This window comes from Cervus elaphus, chromosome 20 (genome assembly GCF_910594005.1).
Source record: "Cervus elaphus chromosome 20, mCerEla1.1, whole genome shotgun sequence".
Lineage (NCBI taxonomy): Eukaryota > Metazoa > Chordata > Mammalia > Artiodactyla > Cervidae > Cervus > Cervus elaphus.
Window position 1 is genome coordinate 120,843,920 of NC_057834.1, and position 14,999 is coordinate 120,858,918.

Here is a 14,999-nt window from a genome sequence, read left to right on the forward strand (position 1 = left end):
TATTCCTAAATCAAGGCACTAACTAGGAGGAGGGGCAGAGTGTGGGAACTCAAGACCCATACCCAGCAGGACCAAGAAACCACAGGACTCTGATATCAGTCCATAAGTGACCAATTTTTGTTATTCTCACAAAGACTACTCTGGGGCGGCATGCAGTGCTAATAGATGCCACTAGATGGCGATACTCCACTAATGTATCTAACTTATGAAAGTGGAAATGGAATTCAGCTACATGCTTGTTTCTCCAAAACAAGGGGGTTTGGGCTCAGGGCAGGTCACACCCAGCATCCCAAAGAGAAACAATTTCCATACCAAGTCTGACCAGACAAATAAGACAACCAAGTAGCATGGATGGATACTCCAAGGGCTTTATTAACTCCTCCTTTCTGGGGACCGCAGGACCTTACAGCCGGAGAGATGAACAGGAAGCCAGGAAACTGTGATCTCAATATGGGTCATTGAAGGGGTACAGAGGGTGCCCTGCATCTCTTGGGACCCTCTTCCCATCCACCTGGAGAGACAGACAGATGACTCCATTAGCAGGAGGTGACATTCCCGCACCCTGCCCGTCCCCCTAGTTAGACATTCCAGGACATCTTTTCCCAAGAATCTTCCTGAACAGCCTCACCTGTGTACAGCACTGACAGATGTCAGTGACAGGGACCTAGCCTCAGAGAATGCCACAGTACCAACAACATTCCAGCACCAAACCCACAGCCTGGTACGTGGCTGACTCTATCCCTAAGAGTTTACAGTCTCAGCTGGGATAAGGAACTATTTATTTCCCTTTCTAACAAGGTTGAGAATGCCCCATTTATACTGAGAAATTGTTACGTGTCAAGAACTGGGATCATTTTACACATAGGAAGCTAAAGCTTAGACAAGTTAAATCACTTGCTCTAGGTTACAAGGTATTGAGAGTCAGGACTGGAACTCACAGGCTAAATGCCTTATCCCTGAACCAGATTACTTCTGGGAGCTCAATAAAGAAAAAACAGCCCACTGTGTCCAGGACAGCAATCCTACCAACAATACCATCCTGCCAAGCCTCTAATCAGCAACATGAAGGCCAGAATGCTGCCCCGAATCTCACATTCCCTGATTCTGGGGGGTGATACACACTCACCGTAAGCATGGGCACAATCAATCGCAAATTTTTATTCAGGGCATCCAGCTGCTTCATCTCCTCTGGGCTAAAGGTGAAGTCAAACACCTGGGAATGGAAAGTGGGGGTCAGGAAAGCCAGTTTTGTGAGTGGAAGTTGGGGTTCCAGACCACTGCCTTCTTAGCCAGAGTCAGGGTCAGACTGTGTCCCAGTGGGCTAAAGAAGACAGGACAGACACATCAAGTACCTGGATGTTCTCAAGGATACGGGAAGGCGTGACACTCTTGGGGATGCAGCTCACTTTCCGCTGGACCTGCCACCTAAGTGGGGGATGGAAGTAAACGAAACAGTCAGTACTCATGAGCATTTTGTCCTCCATGCAGGCTTCTCTGAGCTCCTAGAGCCCCCGAGCCCCACTGGAAGAAGGAACGAGCCTCAGAATGGCCTCTCCCGAGATAACACGGCAAGATTCTCAGTCTCATTCAGGCACTGGGAACCCCTCAACCCTTGCCTCCCAGCCCAGGAGCCCTCTCCCTAACCTGATTGTCTTTCCCTAAGACTGCTCTTACCGGAGCAAGATCTGAGCTGGAGACCGACCATGCTTTTCAGCCAATGCCAGGACCACTGGCTCCTTAAGCAGGACAGGCTCCTCAGGATCACGCCATGCACGATCAGAGGAGCCCAGAGGGCTATAAGCAGTCACCTCCAGGCCTCGTGCTTGGCAGTGGGCAATCAGCTCATTCTGAGCCAGGTATGGGTGGCATTCCACCTAAGCCAAGAAACAACCTATCAGCACGGGGTGGCCGCAGCTGGCTTGCTGGCCCCACCCGGACATGCACGTTCTGACCAACCCTGAATTGCTGACCCCCCACTTCCCCTCACTCTGCTTTTCTCACTCTCTAGACAGTTTTCCAATGTCTATTTCATTCTTTTCCCACACTTCGGAGGATTTCTGCACCAACACTTCTGACAACTTTCTAGCTATTTCCTGAAGTAAACTCATCATCTGCTCACTCATGTTCATTTACACACACGCACGCACACACACACATACATGCACACCATCCCCAAACCAACTGATCTGCTTTGCTGTGCTCACCTGCAGGACAGCTGGGCGCACAGAGGCCATGCTGAGCACATCGTCAATCTGCCGACTGTTGAAGTTGGACAGACCCAGAGCCCGCACCAGCCCCTTAGCCACCAGTGCCTCCAGAGCCCTCCAGGTCTCCTTGTAGTGGGTGGAGTCATAGCGTATAGTCCCATCAGCATTCTTAGGGAAGAGGCTGTCTCCCCGCCTGAGTGAAAGACAGCCCCCCAGGTGTGGGCACACATGCCAGGCTCCTGTCTATCTGCCGTCCAGCCATTCTACATCCCATAATCGAAGCCCAGAAAGGGTAAAGGGCCAAGAATGAGAAACAAGCATGGTTTTTCACCTTTCCAGGTCATGAGCCAAGTGTTAACTCCACATGGAATGCCCATCCCCCCTTCTCTTCTTCCTAGACACAGATTATATCCCCTCCCCTCTGGGAAGTCATCCTTAACTCCTTCTGCCCCGTCTCGGGAAACTGCATTGTAGGCTCCTACAGCCTTCTTCAAGTACAGAGCACGGAGCTATGGTCGTCTCCTCCCATACCCTCTGTGGGAGCTTACTCTACTGCAACCCCAGGGCCGAGCCCAGCAAAAGCTAGAACATTTCCCCAATGTATAAAGGCAGCAGGAGGACTCATCCGTATACACCCTAGGATACATGCCATGTGAAGCGGCACTCCATTTTTCTGTAGCTAGACTGTAGCAGAAAAGACTGAGTACTCCTCTCTTGCTCGGCTCCTATTACTTACAAAAAGTTACTAACATGACTCCCCCAGTCCCTGATTCCTAGATGAAGACCCTGGCAAGGCTCACTCAAAGGCGTAGGGCCAGTGTATCAGGTACAGGTCCAGATACTCCAGCTGCAGGTCAGCTAGTGTCTTCCGGAGGGCAGGCTCCACATCCTCGGGGTGGTGCTTTGTGTTCCACAGCTTGGAAGTCACAAAGAGCTCCTCCCGAGGCACCAACTGGTACAGGGGGCAGAGTCCACAGTGAGAAGAGCCAAGGGCACCCAGTTTTGCCCACCCTCACCTTTGGGAGAAGAATTAGAAGGAAGCTGATGCCAGATCCCTCTAGTCAGCCCTCAGCCCCAGCCTCTGAGTCTTCTCACCCCACCCCTCTGTAGCCCGTCCTCACCTTGCCAGGTCCCACATTCTCCTTCAGGGCTTCCCCGATTTCAGTCTCATTGCCATAGATAGCAGCACAGTCAATGTGGCGGTAGCCTACACTCAGGGCATACTTAATAGCTGCTTTAACCTGCCAGGCAAGAAAAGCGAAAGTTTTAACTCTGTTGGCCTGGACCAGCAACTGCCCTCCTGAGGGTCACTGATGGGGGGAGGGGGCAGGAATTTATCACTGTAGTCATCCACACGGTGGAAGTGAGAAGATAGAAGATGGCGTGGAGACCCCAAACCCTTTTTCCTCCCCGCCACTAACTTCCAAGGTTCCTTCCTATCCAAGTGATCTCAGCAGGGCCCAGCAAAAACTAACAATACGTTCCCTGCTAGATGCTCAGAAGATGCATGGATACATCGATAGGACAGAAAGCAGAAGTATAGTCATGGAGATAGGTTCCAACCCTGAGGAGCTGGTTAGGGAAACATGATACACAGGTAAGTAGTTCCCAGAGCAAGGCCACATGGAGACAGATCCTTAGGAAGCCAAGTGGGGACTTCCTTGGTGGTCCAGTGGTTAAGAATCCACCTGCCAAAGCAGGGGACATGGGTTCCACCCCTGGTCTAGGAAGGTTCTACATGCCATGAAGCAACTAAGCCTGTGCATTGCAGCTACTGAGCTGCGGAGACTAGAGCCCGTGCTGCACAATAAGAGAAGCCATTGCAATGAGAAGCCCATGCACCGTGACTAGAGAGTAGTCCCCGCTCACTGCACTGCAACTAGAGACAGCCTGTGCGCAGCAAAGACCCAGTGCAGCCCAAAAAATGTAAATAAAAAATCACACATATATATAAATTGAAATTCCATTTTAAATATATATATATATTTAAAGGGGAAGCCATGTAGACCATGGCTCAGACAAGTAGAAGAGGTGAAGGGGGGAGAAGGGAAAACTAAGGAAGGTGGAAAAGTGAAATAGAAGCTGGGCCCAGAGTCTCCCACCAGAAGAGAATAAAGCAGGCACCAAGGAGGATGATGGGTCAGGCAATTTGTTAAAAACCAGATTAGAAACATGGCATCAGGAGCAGATCCAAGGGTGTTAGGCGCCCTGTCACTCAAGATCCCCATTTAGGTGCAGTTGTTACTATCCAGACATGTGCCCTTCTCACCGACCCTACTCCATCCCATTTCCCACCCCTCCATCCCTGACCCCGTCTTGGCCCTGGCTCTGGCCTCCACCCCCGGCCTTCATCTAGCTCCTGGACTTGTCCCAGGCAGTGTCAGTGCCTGCCTACAGCACCAGACTCTAGGCAGCTGTAGAAAGGAAAGCAAAAGGAGAAAAGGCAGACAGAGTTCATTCAACCACGCCACCAATCCCAGCCTAAATCCCAGAAAGAAGAGGCTGTTCTCCCTGCCAGAGTTCCTCCCAAACTTCTATCAACTCTGACTCAGATTCCAAGAACAAGGAACACCCAGGTGGGAGCTGCTCCACCCCAGGTGGGAGCTGAGTCTCTACCTGTGTCCATCCACGAAAGCAGGTTTTCATTCCCAGGCTCCCCTAGGCTGGAAGGTCTATAGCAGGGGTTACTAAACTCCAGCTAGCAGATGCCTTTTGTTTTTTTTCAGCCCTTGAGCTAAGAACAAGTTTTATATTTTTAAATAGTTATATAAGTACATAACCACCTGCATTTTGCAAGTTGTCTGACAAAATCTAAATTATTAACCACCATGTCCTTTAAGAAACAGTTTGCTGACCTTTGGTAAAAACAGTTGACCGAGTTATTCTTTAGTTATTCTTTACGCTGTGTGTATCTGGCTACATATTGTCACCCCGTATCAGGCTGCATATTGTCACCGGTATCAGGCTATATATTGTCACTCTGCTTATTTAACTTATATACAGAGTACATCACACAAAATGCCTGGCTGGATGAAGCACAAGCTGGAATCAAGATTGCCAGGAGAAATATCAATAATGCAGATGACACCACCCTTATGGCAGAAAGTGAAGAGGAACTAAAGAGCCTCTTGATGAAGGTGAAAGAGGAGAGTGAAAAAGTTGGCTTAAAACTCAACATTCAGAAGACTAAGAATCATGGCATCCAGTTTTACCACTTCATGGCAAATAGATGGGGAAACAATGGAAACAGTGACAGACTTTATTTTCTTGGGCTCTAAAATCACTGCAGATGGTGACTGCAGCCATGAAATTAAAAGACGCTTGCTCCTTGGAAGAACAGCTATGACCAACCTAGACGGTGTACTAAAAAGCAGAGACATTACTTTGCCAACAAAGGTCCATCTAGTCAGAGCTATGGCTTTTCCAGTAGTCAAGTATGGATGTGAGAGTTGGACCATAAAGAAGGCTGAACACTGAAGAATTGATGCTTTTGAACCGTGGTGTTGGAGAAGACTCTTGAGAGTCTCTTGGACTGCAAGGAGACCAAATTAGTCAATTCTAAAGGAAATCAATCCTGAATATTCATTGGACGGACTGATGCTGAGGCTGAAGTTCAAATAATTTGGCCACCTGATACAAAGAGCCAACTCATTGGAAAAGACCCTGATACTGGAATGGCAGGAGGAGAAGGTGACGACAGAGGATGAAATGGCTGGATGACGTCACCGATTCAATGGACGTGAGTCTGAGCAAGCTCAAGGAGATGGTGAAGGACGGGAAAGCCTGGTGTGCTGCAGTCCAAGGGGTTGCAAAGAGTCGGACAGGACTGAACAACTGAACAACAACCTGCTGTGTGTATAAGGAACCAAATGTGGAACAGAAAACACGATCACAGTGCAGGGTGATAAATGGCACCTTAGGGGTCAGCCCAGGGTCAGGCACAAAGGAGTCCCACATCTCCATAGCACTCAGTGCAGATCATCAGGGAATGGGCTCCTTCCTATGCTTGAGGCCCTGCTGGGCCCCTTAACCACTGCTCTGGATCAGTTGGGGACGCCAAGAGCTCACTATGGGTCCCTTCTTCCCTTGTTTCCTCCCACCGCCCTCCAGGCTTATCCCTACCAGATGTGAAGTATAGGGGTGGGGGTGATAGTGAAAACACAAGGACCCTTTCCCCAATAGTGCCTTTTCCCTAGAAGAGGGGCAAGAACCCCCTTCTTCTGCCCCCACCCCTCACCTGGCCAGGGTCGCTCTTCCAGGTGCCCAGTCCAATCAGGGGCATCTTCTGCCCAGTGTGTAGGAGGATACAGGAAGCCGCCATTGCCCCTGAAACACAGATGGAAGAGAACGGTGTGAGGGTCAGTGCTGCTGTTAGGGTGACTGGTCAAGGCTCCTGTAAAACATGGGAGGAAAGGGGCACAGAGGTGACAGGAGAACAGACACTGGGTCATGTGTATATGCCTGGGAGCAAAGGCGGCTGAGACGGGGTGCCCAGAACCAACCAAAGCCAGTAGCTCCCAGACAAACACTAACAGGACCACCAGTCTGGCTGCCCTTCCTTTCACCAGGCTAAGGGTCTGGTTAAAGAGCTCTTAAACCTAAAAACAAAGGTGAGGTGGCTACCCAGAAGTACTCAACCTTGACTACATGAGGTCTCAAGCCAGTATAAGATAAGCAAAAGCCTTTATGAGACAAAGGGAGACCAGGTGACAGACAGGCTCAGGATTGAAGGATGAGATGAACGTTCCAGGAGATTGTTAGCATTACAGAGACTGAGTCCCTCTCACAGAGATCTGATCAGCCATGCTACGAGGCCTGAGTGGGCTCTTACAAGGGAAGTATCCTATTTTTTAGATTAAAAAAAAAACAAACACAAAAACAGGCCCAGACAGATAGTTATTTGCCCCAAATCAACAGCTAAGTGACAGAGAGAGCCAACAATTCAAGAAGGAGCTGATAGAAAAGGCAGGAAAAGGCAAGTGAACACAGGCCAATAAAATACATGTGCTATGCCTCATAGCAGACACGTGTACACTGTATTACAGAAAAACAAGTGACTTCTGTAGGGCAAGGACAAGAGAATAATGACATTGTCTTTTTTTTTTTTTTTTTAAATATTTATTTATTCAGCTGCACCGGGTCTTAGTTGCAGCACACAGGATCTTCAATCTTCACTGCAGCATGCGAGATCTTTAGCTGTGGCATGCAGGATCTTTTAGTAGCAGCATAACTCTTTTTTTTTTCCCCCCAGCATAACTCTTATTTGCAGCATGTGGGATCAAGTTTCCTGACCAGAGATTGAACCCAGGCCCTCTGCATTGGGAGTGCAGAGTCTTAGCCACTGGAGCACTAGGGATAGTCCCAACACTGGCTTTTAAGATGAGTTGGATTGTCCCAAGAGTAAAAGGAAGGACTTCCCTGGTGGCACAATGGATGAGAATCCGCCTGCCAATGCAGGGGACACTGGTTCAATCCCTGGTCCGGGAAGATTTCACATGCCCCAGAGTAACTACCGAGCCTGAAATCCAGAGCCCAAATACTTCAACAACTGAAGCTCTGCTGCCTAGAACCTGTGCCCTGCAACAAGGGAAGCCACCGCAATGGGAAGCCCAAGTACTGCAACAAAGAATAGATTCCACTAGCCTAAACTAAAGAAAGCCTGTGCAAAGCAACAAAGACCCAGTGCAGCCAAAAATAAATAAATTTTTTTAAAAAAGAGTAAAAGAGGAGTCTTTCCAGGAAGAGGAACCAGACACAGAACTTCAGTGCAGTGGAAAGCAGTAAATCACATGTATCTAAAAATTTCCAAGTGAACAAAGCATGTGGGTAACTGCAACAACCCCATTTGGAGAGCTATGAAAATCAGAAGTCTCCAGTGGCCCAAGAATACTCATTCAGTCAACAGATGATGAATGGTCTTATGCTAGACACAAGAGACACACATATTCAAATAGTTCTTGCTCTCTTGGAGTTCATGGTCTGGAGAGGACAGAGGATGTCACAACACATAAGACGGGACCAAAACCTGCACAAGGGCTACAAGAAAAAAGTGACCTGGCTGGGATGGCTTCTTGGAGGTGACATGTGAGTCGAGCTTTGATGAACAGGATTTATCCAAGAGAAGGGGAAGGAGAAAGAGGGCTCACCCCAAGAATCAATATAGAAACAACCTTTTCCCTTGCTCTCATCAATACTGTAAATATCATTCTCTTGGGGTTGAGTTCATTGCTGGTCAATACCTTTATTATCATAACCTTTGTTTCCAAGTTCAGAAAGGATATCAAGAATATTATGGTAGAGTAGGTAACTGGATAAGTTGCAAGTGTAACTGACACACCAACTCTGTCCTTAACATTTCTGACTCAGGAAGAATTTTTTTAAGGTTATTACTTTATTATTTATTTATTTATTTTTGCCTTGTGGCAAGTGGGATCTTTGTTCTCTGACAAGGGATCAAACCCACACCCCCTGCACCCTCTGCAGTGGAAGTGCAGAGTCTTAAATTAACCACTGGACCACCAGGAAGATTATTATAGTCTAGTGGGCTTCCCAGGAGGCTCAGTGGTAAAGAACTGCCACCTACCAATGCAGGAAACACAACTGCGGGTTTGATCCCTGGGTCGGGAAAATCCCCTGGAGTAGGAAATGGCAAACCATTCCAGTATTCTTGCCTGGAAAATTCCATGGATAGAGGAGCCTGGTGGGCTACAGTCCACGGAGTGGCAGAGTCGGACCTGACTGAGCACGCACGTACACACCCACATACACACAACCTTTTGGAGACCACCCTTTGTGCTAAAATGAAAACAGTTCAATATTGGCAGCAAACCATGGACCACTGAGGGCAATACTCTGTTACCAAACTTCTCAGGGACACAAACTGTCCAGGATCAGGCAAACATGTCTGTACTTCACAGGAGGAGCTAGCCTGCCAGCTGCTACCAGGGACTATGGCTGGTTTCCTGGGCTTGATCTTCAACCTGTGACCTCCTGGCCTCTGCCAGATTTCTCAGAACACAAGGGTTGGCTCTGAAATTACACCTGGGCTGAGAGTGTGAACAAAAACCTGGCCTGGGGGGAAAAGGAAGAAGAAACCTGAAGCTTGCCTCTCCCCTTTCTTTTGCTGGTGAAACTGAAAACCAAAAAGGCTAAGGCTTGGGGGGCAGGGATCAGAGGTAGAAACACTAAACACAGATCTTCAAAGAACAAATGCTCCAAAGGACAGATGGAAGGCAGAGGACAGATGTTTTTCTCTATCAGAGGACAGGAAGTCATCCTCTGCCAGATCCTGACTTCCTTATCTTCTGCCTGTGCATCAGCCTTTCGGCCTAGCCCTGTGTTAAAAGGCTCTGAGCTTGTCAGCATCTGCCTAGCTGGACCTCTAGCAGCATTCAGACACCCCCCCATATTATCATGGGAGAGGTTCAAGGTGGAAAAGAAAGAGCAGCTGAGTGTGTAGGGGGCCGGGTGAGGGCAGTATCAGGACTCAGGTTTTATTAATCCCAGATCAGTGGCTAGGTTCCTCCTCTCTGGGGCTTAGTCTTCCCTTCTCAGAAAAGGGCTCTGTAGTTGCTGCCAGGATGCAAGAAACTTGAAAACACAGGAAGAAGAAGCAGTCTTCACATGAGTGTTCCCTGGCTGCATAGGCCTTCCCTCTCTGCCACCTTCCCCCACAAAAAATATTGGTGTCCCTCACGGTTCTGTCCTCAATCCCTTCTCGTTCCCTAGTCAAGCTTCAGTGATGACATTAATCACTAATTCTTCCCACCCCAGTTCTATATATTCACCTCCCTTTGGACATTTCCACCAGTATATCCTACAGGTATGAGACTCAACATGTCCAGAACTAAACTTATCAAACCCAACAACAGAGCACAGAGGAAACAGTTCAAGTTCTGGAGTTGCACAGACCTGGGCTTAAATCTCAGCTCCTCCATTTTGAAGAGATATTATGCCTAAACCCCTCTGCACAGCGCCTGATCATGTTCTTTGTTCTATATACTCTGTTCCCCCAGGACTCAAGGCCCTGCATGACAAGTGTGAAAGCAAACCAGACAACATGTTCACAGTATAGTCCATGGGGATCTTACAAAAGCCGTCTCAAGTATTTCAGTTTGTTTGAGGCATTTCTGAGTATTATAAGATTAGGGTTTTGACAGGTAGTGGGAAGGGGAATATAGTTTCTCCTGAACTTTGAAGACGCCAACATGGAAAGCCACCTTAAATATGAAACAGTGGCCAAGATTTGGTCTATCTGACTGGGTTAAAAATCCTGTAAATACTTGTAAATATTTTTAAAAAGATACTATTTGCTCTAAACTGTAATGTAACACCTAAGACTGCAATACCACTCTCTGGACTTCTTAATGTATGTGAAAAGAATTTTAAAATATATACTCTTTAAATCTTTACCCAACCCATCCATATCCACCTCCAGGGCCACTGCTCCAGCTGTGACCACCCTTCCCAGAACCAGGGATTGCTCTGATCCAGTGAGGCCCCTCTCCCCGACCAAGCAGTCCCCAAATCTGACCATGTGACTCCCAGGCTCTCTTCCAGTAGTTCTCTCCTACCACCCGGGTAAAGTCCAGACTCCTTAGTAATACCCTTTATAACCCGGCTCCCACCTCCCCCATCTCTCCACCTCTTCACTTCAGACAACATATTCCAGACTCTGCAAAAGCAGCCACCATACTTGATCCCAGGCCTCTGCACACTTCCCTTCTGCACAAGTCCCACCCTTGCCTGGCTAACTGCAGCTCACCCTTCAGCTAGCTTTAAATTCCTGGCTCCTCCCATGAACTGATAGCTGTGCATAACGCTGCATTTGTGTGCTCATTTTCCCTCAGAAATTTAAGTACTCCTCAAGGTCAGGGCCTGTCATTTGTCTAATCTGGTAGCTGCTACAATGCCTGCTTCCCATTTCCCCTACCCCACACACAGGCAAACAGGGGAGATCTTGACAGCTGGAGGTGCATCTGAGAAAGTCACTGCCTCCATCACCTTCTTCCTTTACTTCTTAGACAACCTGGAAACAACGATCTCTGAAAAATAACAAAGCACTTTACCATCTCCGATTAAGAAGAAAAAAAAAAAAAATCCCAGTGATTCCATTAGGTATTGCTCTCGCATTACAGGCAAGAAAACTGAGACTTTGGGGACAGTAACAAGACTCATCAGAACCCTCAAGACTCTTCTAAGGGAGGTCGTGCAGCCCTGAGTATGGACAGGCAGAAGGAAAGAGTTAATTAATAATAACCCCATCCGGTGAAGGTTCAGATTTCAGTTTGAAAGAGCAGTCGGGCAAAACAGAAACATGCCCTGGCTTTCCCAAACCCAAGGCAGGTCCCAAAGCTAGCGAACCCACGCCCCTCTTGCCACGTCAGGCTTTATTAACTTCATAATTAATATAAGCCAGATTTCCTGGAAAAACCATGTCGGTGGGCAAACAAAAAAAGAAGATGGCAACCAAAACTAACTGACAATCGGTGCGTGTAGCTTTTAAGAGCTTTATCTCACTTAACTCTTGCTCCAGTTCTGATGTAGAAACTGATTTTTACCGCTGAGAAAACTGAGGGCCAGAGAAACTGAGGACTTATCCAAGATCATTTAGAGAATAAGAGGAAGTGCAAATCCGAAACAAAGTCTGGCCGCCTCCAGAGCATTTGCTCTTCGCTCGAAACATGGGGGCGTACACATCTGGAGTAAAGGTTCGAGGCCATCTCCACTGCGCCAAAGAAACAGGGCAGCAGAGGAGAGACTCACCTCGGCACAGAGCGTTAACAGGGTAGTGGGGCTTCTCAGCTCAGTCCCGCGCCCTGCTAGCCACCAAGCAAGCCTCAGCTTCCGGGACTGGTGGGCAGCAGGAGAAACCCGCCTGCGCTTGGAGGCAGGTACTTAAGCCTGGCGGCGATGCGGAAGCTCCTCCCAGAGGAGTGGCCGGGGCCGGGCGTTCAGCATCAGGCGCGTGGTGGACCCCGCCCCTACCTCCAGAAAGAAGCCGAGGAGTGGAAGCCTGAGCTCGGAGGCTGCACCATCCATTCCGCAGGATGGTGATGAGTGGATTGCCCACGAGCATCCTGCGGAATGTGGGTCCACACAGCGTGTCCTGCTGTGGAGCTTGGACACTGCACACCACTGGTTTGGCGAACTCCCGCGTGAAAGGCACGCGCCTAGGGTCACGTAGGCGGCCCCGAGGGCGGGACCAGGCCGCGCCTCTGCCTGGCCCACACTGCACCGCGCGCCGCCTGTAAGGCGGCTCTGGGCGGTCCCTGCTCTTTCTCCTGCGGGAGGGAGAATCCGGCGGCCTCATGGCGGCTTCTTCTGCAGTGGGCTCTTCCGTCGCTCCACCGAATAAAACATAATTCAACTTTTAGACTGTCAATATGTTTTTTATTCATTAGTACATACAGAGCAATGCACAAATCTTAAACATACAACTCTGATTCTTTTCTTTTTCGTTGTAATCACCATCTAGTGCACTTGCAGTCCGTACTCTGCCAGCGCGACTCTTCCCATTTTTTAAGCTTATTTATTTCTAGGCCACACTGTGAGGCATGTGGGAGCTTAGTTAACAAACCAGGGATCCAATTTTGGCTCCCAGCATTGGAAGGTGGATTCGTAACCTTCCAATGTCTCAGGGGAAGTCCCTTCCCCACCATTTGTTTATAGGCCGGATTACTCCCCATTGTCTCTCCAGTAGAAGTGGTGTCCAAAAAAAAAAAAAAGAAGTGGTGTCCTGATGAACTATGTCTCCAACATTTCACTTTTTGGGCTCCAAAATCACTGCAGATGGTGATTACAGCCATGAAATTAAAAGACGCTTACTCCCTGGAAGAAAAGTTATGACCAACCTAGACAGCATATTAAAAAGCAGAGACAAAAAATCAATAAATAAACAAATAAAAAACAGAGACATTACTTTGCCAACAAATGTCCGTCTAGTCAAGACTATGGTTTTTCCAGTAGTCATGTATGGATGTGAGAGTTGGACTATAAAGAAGCTGAGCACCAAAGAATTGATGCTTTTGAACTATGGTGTTGGAGGAGACTCTTGAGAGTCCCTTGGACTGCAAGGAGATCCAAGCAGTCCATCTTAAAGGAGATCAGTCCTGGGTGTTCATTGGAAGGACTGATGTTGAAGGTGAAACTCCAATATTTTGGCCACCAGATGCGAAGAGCTGACTCATTTGAAAAGACCCTGATGCTGGGAAAGATTGAGGGCAGGAAGAGAAGGGGACGACAGAGGATTAGATGGTTGGATGGCATCACCAACTCAACGGACATGAGTTTGGGTAAACTCTGGGAGTTGGTGATGGCCAGGGAGGCCTGGTGAGCTGCGGTTCATGGGGCCGCAGAGTTGGACACAACTGAGCGGCTGAACTGAACTCTAAGTCACCTGTGTGTGTGCTAAGTTGCTTCAGTCATGTCTGACTCTTTGAGACATTATGGACTGTAGCCCACCAGGCTTTGCTGCCAGTGGGCAGCAGAATTCCCAGGCAAGAATACTGGAATAGGTTGCTGTGCCCTCCTCCAGGGGATCTTCCCCACCCAAGGATCTAACCAGCATCTCTTAAGTCTCCTGCATTGGTAGGCAGGTTCTTTACCACCAGTGCCATTTGGGAAGCCTCCCTGAAGTTACCTGGTTTCTGCCAATCCTATGCCCTGCCTTCCCTTTGATCCTGCAATTTTCCTATGGCCTTCCAAAAAAATTCTTTTTCTTTGGTTAAATAAAGCCAGTGTTTGCTGCTTACAACTAGAGAACTCTAACAGACACAAGAGAGTAAAAATAGTATCAGAGGCTACAAGGAGAAGAAGTAAATCATAGGTTACTCAAAAAAAGGTGATGGAAAGAGAAAATATCAAATTAGGATTGTATACTAAACTGTGAATATGTTTTTTCATGTCTTTTCGAGATGATTCAGGTATTGCATAAAATGTAAGAGGAACTGAGATAAGAGGGAAGAGGTCAAGGCATATCCTTTAGGAGAATGATATAGCCATTGAGGATGCAACAAAAACTGGTTAGAAACTATTAGGCCCAAGACTGTGGAAGATTCGACTTCCTGTAGACCTTGAGCCTTATTATACACTCATTATAATACATTAACATACGCTAAAAGCACACCCACAGGTACCATGACAGTTTCAAGACTGACCATAAAAGGCCAGAAAGTGGGTGATGGCCCAATTCCTGGAAATTTCCACCTCCTCCCCCGAAATAGTTGGAATAACCTTCCCACTTGGTAGCCTATGAAATTACCCAGCCATGAAAACTAATCACTCCCATGTTTCAGGACCATCCTCACCTTCTGAGATAGCCTACAATTCTGTCTGTGGAGGGTGTTCTTCCAAAGTCTGTCTTAGGACAGCAGCTCACACTCTCATCATGGAATAGAGACACATTTTAGAAATATTTAGGAGTAGAATTGGCAGCACTAGATGTAATGTGATCCACTAGATGAAGGAGATTAAAAAAAAACATAGAGAACAGACTTGTAGTTGCCAAGGAGAAGAGGGAAAGGGAGAGAGATGGACTGGGAGTTTGGGGTTGGTAGATGCAAACTGTTACATTTAGAATGGATTAAAAAAAAGTTTCTATTATAACACAGGGAACTATATTCAATATTCTATGATAAGCTATAATGGAAAAGAATATAAAAAAGAATGTACATGTGTATAACTGATTCACTTTGCTATACAGCATAGATTGGCACAACATTGCAAATTAATATACTTTTTTTTTGTTTTTTTGGTTTTTTTTAATTTATTTTTTATTTTTTTTTATTATTT

General features: G+C 47.5%; 1 protein-coding gene across 2 annotated transcripts; it reads right to left on the minus strand.

The window, feature by feature from the left end:
- Positions 1 to 343: 343 nt before the first annotated feature.
- On the minus strand, positions 344 to 12,387 carry AKR1A1 (aldo-keto reductase family 1 member A1). 2 transcript variants are annotated; one of them, XM_043877537.1, is made up of 9 exons: positions 12,195 to 12,387; positions 6,445 to 6,533; positions 3,329 to 3,448; positions 3,008 to 3,159; positions 2,205 to 2,400; positions 1,675 to 1,874; positions 1,353 to 1,425; positions 1,127 to 1,213; positions 344 to 511 (listed from the first exon to the last, which is right to left on the minus strand). In XM_043877537.1, exons 1-9 carry the CDS (start codon positions 12,283 to 12,285, stop codon positions 446 to 448), a joined length of 1,074 nt encoding a protein of 357 aa, XP_043733472.1. In that variant the 5' UTR covers positions 12,286 to 12,387; the 3' UTR covers positions 344 to 445. The 2 variants fall into 2 exon arrangements, with proteins under 2 accessions (XP_043733472.1, XP_043733473.1); XM_043877538.1 differs by lacking the exon at positions 12,195 to 12,387 and adding an exon at positions 11,973 to 12,129.
- Between the last annotated feature and the right edge of the window lie 2,612 nt (positions 12,388 to 14,999).

Coding starts and splice junctions, on each gene's coding strand:
- AKR1A1 (XM_043877537.1), bottom strand. CDS start 12,285: ATGCTCGTGGGCAATCCACTCATCACCATCCTGCGGAATGGATGGTGC. Junction 6,534..12,194: donor TCCTCGGCTTCTTTCTGGAG/GTAGGGGCGGGG, acceptor TCTGTGTTTCAG/GGGCAATGGCGGCTTCCTGT. Junction 3,449..6,444: donor GGAAGAGCGACCCTGGCCAG/GTGAGGGGTGGG, acceptor CTTGCCTGGCAG/GTTAAAGCAGCTATTAAGTA.